This window comes from Castanea sativa, chromosome 3, assembly GCF_040712315.1.
Source record: "Castanea sativa cultivar Marrone di Chiusa Pesio chromosome 3, ASM4071231v1".
Lineage (NCBI taxonomy): Eukaryota > Viridiplantae > Streptophyta > Magnoliopsida > Fagales > Fagaceae > Castanea > Castanea sativa.
In genome coordinates this window covers 32,577,030-32,582,126 of record NC_134015.1, presented here as the reverse complement: position 1 = coordinate 32,582,126, position 5,097 = coordinate 32,577,030, and the positions used below count along the sequence as shown (strand labels likewise).

The 5,097-nt window shown below is 42.1% G+C and overlaps 1 protein-coding gene across 1 annotated transcript; it reads left to right on the top strand.

The window, feature by feature from the left end:
• The first annotated feature begins 452 nt into the window (after positions 1–452).
• LOC142628829 (uncharacterized) lies at positions 453–1,303 on the top strand. The gene is made up of 3 exons (XM_075802867.1): positions 453–683; positions 741–835; positions 877–1,303. The coding sequence occupies exons 1-3, from the start codon at positions 453–455 to the stop codon at positions 1,301–1,303; spliced, it is 753 nt and encodes a 250-aa protein (XP_075658982.1).
• The last annotated feature ends 3,794 nt before the right edge of the window (positions 1,304–5,097 follow it).

Genomic DNA, 5,097 nt, shown 5'->3' with positions numbered 1-5,097 from the left:
TGGAGGTTTACGTAGATGATATGCTGGTAAAGAGTTTGGACGAGGGGAAGCATCTGGATGACCTTCAAGAAACCTTTGACACACTTCGGTGGTATAACATGAAATTGAATCCAAGCAAGTGTGCTTTTGGTGTTTTATCAGGGAAGTTTTTGGGGTTCATGGTTTCACATAGAGGAATTGAGGTGAATCCTGACAAAATCCAAGAGATACTAAATATGGAACCACTGAAGAACATCAAAGAAGTCCAGTCTCTTACCGGATGAGTTGTCGCCCTTAATAGGTTTGTTTCGAAAGCTACTGACAAATGTTTACTATTCTTTAAAGTCCTCAAGAAGGCGTTTGAGTGGACGGATGAGTGTCAGAAGGCCTTCCAAAAATTGAAGGCTTACCTCGTAACGGCACCGTTGCTGAGCCCGTTTGTACCTGGTGAAGAATTTTATTTGTATTTGGCAATGTCCCCGCACGCTGTGAGCTCGGCACTAGTTAAAGAAGGGCGGATTCAGAAACCAGTTTACTATACGAGCTGGGCACTAAGAGGAGCAGAAGGACGATATTCGATGATAAAGAAGCTAGCCTTTGCTTTAATCACAGCTTCTAGAAAGCTGAGGCATTATTTTCAAGCTCATGTTTTCAACGTCCTAATGGATCATCCCTTAAAGAAGGCAATGAACAAGTTGGAAGCAGTAGGATGATTAATCCAATATGCAGTGGAACTCAGTGAGTTTGATGTCAGGTACTAGCCAAGGAGCGCAATAAAGGCACAAGTGTTGGCAGATTTCATTGCGGAGTTCACCCCTAGCCAGGACGAGCTGGATAAAGAGGTAGGAGCTGAAAGGTGGGTCATCAATGTAGATGGATCGTCCACACTATACGCAGGGGGATTGGAGTCATACTGAAGTCCCCAGAGGGTGATAAGTTGGAGTACACAGCCCGTTTACAGTACCAAAACGCCAACAACGAAGCTGAGTATAAAGCTCTACTCAAAGGGCTTGAATTGGCTAAGTCTTTAGGGGTGGAATCAATAATAGTCAAGGGAGACTCTCAACTAGTCATCAATCAAGTGAATGGAATGTGTGAAGCTAAGGAAGATCTAATGAAGAAATACCTTAACAAGGTGAAGCGGCTTATCCAGAAATTTAAAGAAGTGGGTTTTGTTCAACTCCCAAGGGAGGAACATATGGAAGTAGATGCCTTGGCGAGAGGGGCTTCGATAGGAGGAGTTATGGATGAATATGACAGAATCCAATACATGTCAGGCATAGACCTTCCAGATATACAGCAAATAGGAGGACGAGAAAATTAAATGAGTCCAATAGTAATCTATCTTAAGGATATAAGGCTTCTAGAAGACAAGGACGAGGCTAGGAAGCTAAGAGTCAGGGCTGCCAAGTACATCCTTATAAATGACGTGCTATACAAGTGAGGCTTTTCTTAGCCCTACCTAAGGTGCCTGGCTCCAGACAAGTCAAACTATGTGTTGAGGGAGGTCTATGAAGAAGCATGTGGGAATCACTCGAGAGCAAGATCGCTAGTCCATAAAGTCATCTGTGCAAGCTACTACTGGCCTACTATTCAAGCAGATGCTAAGGCTTATGTTAAGGTGTGTGACTAGTGTCAGCGCTATAGCAACGTCCTTAGACAACCATCAGAGTACCAGACCCCAATGATGGCTCCATGGCCATTTGCACAATAGGGACTGGATATCCTAGGTCCTTTCCCCCTAGGAACCAGACAAATGAAATTTTTGGTAGTAGGGATTGACTACTTTACCAAGTGGGTGGAGGCTGAACCTCTTGCAAAAATCACTTAGCAAAATGTTAAGAATTTTGTTTGGAAGAATATTCTATGTAGGTTCAGAGTACCTAGAGTACTAGTATCTGATAATGGACGACAGTTTGACAATGCACTTTTCAGGGACTTTTGTGAATAGTTTGGAATCAAGAATCACTATTCCTCACCCTTTCACCCACAGGCGAACAGACAAGCAGAAGTAGCAAACCGATCCCTACTAAAAATCATCAAGACTCGGTTCGAGGGGGCAAAGGGGATATGGCCAGATGAGTTGCCAGGTGTTCTTTGGGCCTACAGGACGACTGTGAGGACCCCGACAGGAGAAACCCCCTTAAGCTAGCCTACGAAAGTGAAGCAGTCATACTTGCGGAAGTTCATATGGCTAACCATCGAGTGATGAAGTATCAGGAGAAAGAAAATAAGGAACAACTTTGTCTTGACCTCGATCTCATTGATGAGGTAAGGATGGATGCGGAGTAAAGGACAGCAAGATACAAGAATTTTATGGCTAGGCAGTATTATGCCATGGTAAAACCCAGTCGTTTCGACATTGGGGACCTCATTCTTAAAAGGGTGTCCTTGGCAACCAGGAACCCAGCTCATGGAAAATTAGGACCCAATTGGGAAGGACCCTATAAGGTAATCAACTGCAAGAGGCAGGGGTCGTACTACGTGGAAGCTCTGGATGGACGGAAGTTAGAGCATCCCTAGAATGTGGAGCACCTGAGGAGGTACTATCAATAAAGGGTAAGCTTGGACGAGAATTGCCATAGATGGGAGATATGGACGAGGTTACAGCCGTGGTCTACGCGTTCGCTCATGTTTACTGTCATGTGTTTTTACTACTACTATTGTGTGTTTTAAGAATAAAAAGTGCACTAGTTCTTAAACTTTTGCACCATCTACAGACAAGTTTGTGAAAGACGAGATTGTGTATGTAAAAGTATCTTCCTAAGTATTTTCCTAAGGCACTACCTTCTAAGCATGTGCCATATTTGTAGACGATATTTATATAATAATATGGTTTGGGTTTCCGATGTATTTATTGCATAAATCTAATTTCCATAATAGTGCCCACAGGAAGGCAAAAGCTGAAGACGAATGAAAATCTCTGGACGCAGGGATTTAACATTCATAAGCTTTCCTCGAAATGAGGATAAAGCAAAGAAAAATAAGCTAAGGCATACTCGTCTGAAAAACAGATGGACAAGAAAAGGGCATACAGTGAAGCATTAGAGTCCATGGACGAGCATCTAGCCAAGACGCTCCAGTGTTCTAGGACGAGTAAAACACTAGAAACGTCTTGACAAAAGACGAATGCCAATTGCCCAGCCTATGGATGAGGAAAAGGACTGGAAAAATCATCATTGCCACTTCTAGGACGAGTCACACTTCAGAAAATTTAAATGGCAAACAAGATGCCCATGCATAAGTGGGTCGTCCATAAGAAAAACGCGTGGACGACCCTCCTACACTTAGAGCGGGCAGACTAATTAGAAGCCAATAACATTAATGGTAAAAACAAAGGATAGACTCGTCCATACAATAACATTTAATGAAAATGATAACGCTAAATTATTTGAAAGCTCGTCCTAAAACTGTGGATGAAGTAAATGTACTTGAGTTACATCAAAAGGTCCAAAACAGTGGACCAAACAAAAACAAAAAACAAAAAACAAAAAACAAAAAAAAAACAAAAAAAAACAAAAAAAAAAAACACTTGAATAAGCAAATATTAAAATCTTGTCTTCAGGCAGGAGGGGCATCAGCATTGGGGTTGTCTTGAGGTGGCTGCGTAGTGGCATCATCCTATATGTTGATGTTTTCTGAACTCGTCTGGAGGAGGGAACTTGAAGCAACCCCACCAAGGTTAAGTTTGATAGAACTGAAGTCGATCTCAGGGAATTTCTCCATTGTGTCCATCCTGAAATCTTCAAACCCAGCTGCATAGTTGGTGTCCATTAAATCGGTAAATTGTTTGGATGCCTTAAACTCTGCAACTGCATCTCCCTTAGCTTTTTCAAGAAGGGTACTTAACTCGTCGTTCTTCTTCTGGAGATGATCAAGACAAGTGTTCTTCTCTTTGACATCAGTCTTCAACTCCTCGACGTGGTTTTGCAGTTTCTTTGCCTCGTCCTTGGCCTTAGCAGCCACCTCAGCCCACCTTTTAGACTCGTCCTTCACCTTTTTGACCGTCTTCTCCAGTAGAATTCTCGTCTTGTCTAGCTTAATTGCCTGCCTAGACGCGACGATGAACTTAGACATTGCCTGCATAAATTAAAATTTTATTACAATATATACATGTGTATTAATGATAGGATGAGATATACATGTATAAAGAGTACATATCTTAAAAAGGTCATGAACACCAGAGTGCTCAAAGTCCTTCAAAGACATGTCATAACATGCCGTCACGTCCTCGTCTGTCACAACCTTCTCGAACTTTTCCCAAGCCAAGTCCTCATTTCCAAGAAGGTTTTGAGGCACCTGTTGAGGAGGTTGAGACGAAGTAGGCGCATTAACCATGGACGGGATTTGCGGCTTTAGCCGCGTTTCAAAAACGTAGCTATTGACCCTAAAAACGCAGCTATAGGACAATAGCCGCGTTTCTATGGCCACATTTTTAAACGCGGCTTTAGCCACGTGACAATAGCCCCTTACGAGGACCTATATCTGTGTTTTTTGGGTCTATAGCCACGTTTTTCTACCCTTTATAAGATTAGCCTTATAGCTGCGTTTTGTAAAAAATGCGGCTATAGACTCGCTTGGGGCTGCGTTTTTGTAAACGCGGCTACAGGTCCACCTATAGCTGCATTTTCTCCACATATAGCTGTGTTTTTGCAGCCCTATAGGCTAAGACTTATAGCTATGTTTTGTAGAAAAATGCGGCTATAGACCTGCTTTGGGCTGCATTTGAAACGCGATTATAGAGTTGACCTATAGCTGCATTTTTAAAAAACGCCGCTAAAGGTCCACCTATAGCCGTGTTTTCTTAAAACACAGCTATAGAACATACTAATGGGTTTACTGGTAGCCGAGTTTTAAAAACACGGCTATAGATCCACTATAGCTGTGTTTTTGTAAAACGCATCTATAGACCTGTACATTGGCTTCCCTATAGTCACGTTTTTAAAAATGCGGCTATAGGTGGTTTTTTTTTTTTTTCATGCTAAATCTACAATTCCTGCCCAATACACAAATAATTCCTGCCCATTACACAAATAGTTCCTGCCAACACTCAATAATTCTCAACCAATTGCCAGCAAACAACACAATTTCATTGCCAAAAGATAAAGGTTCCCAAAT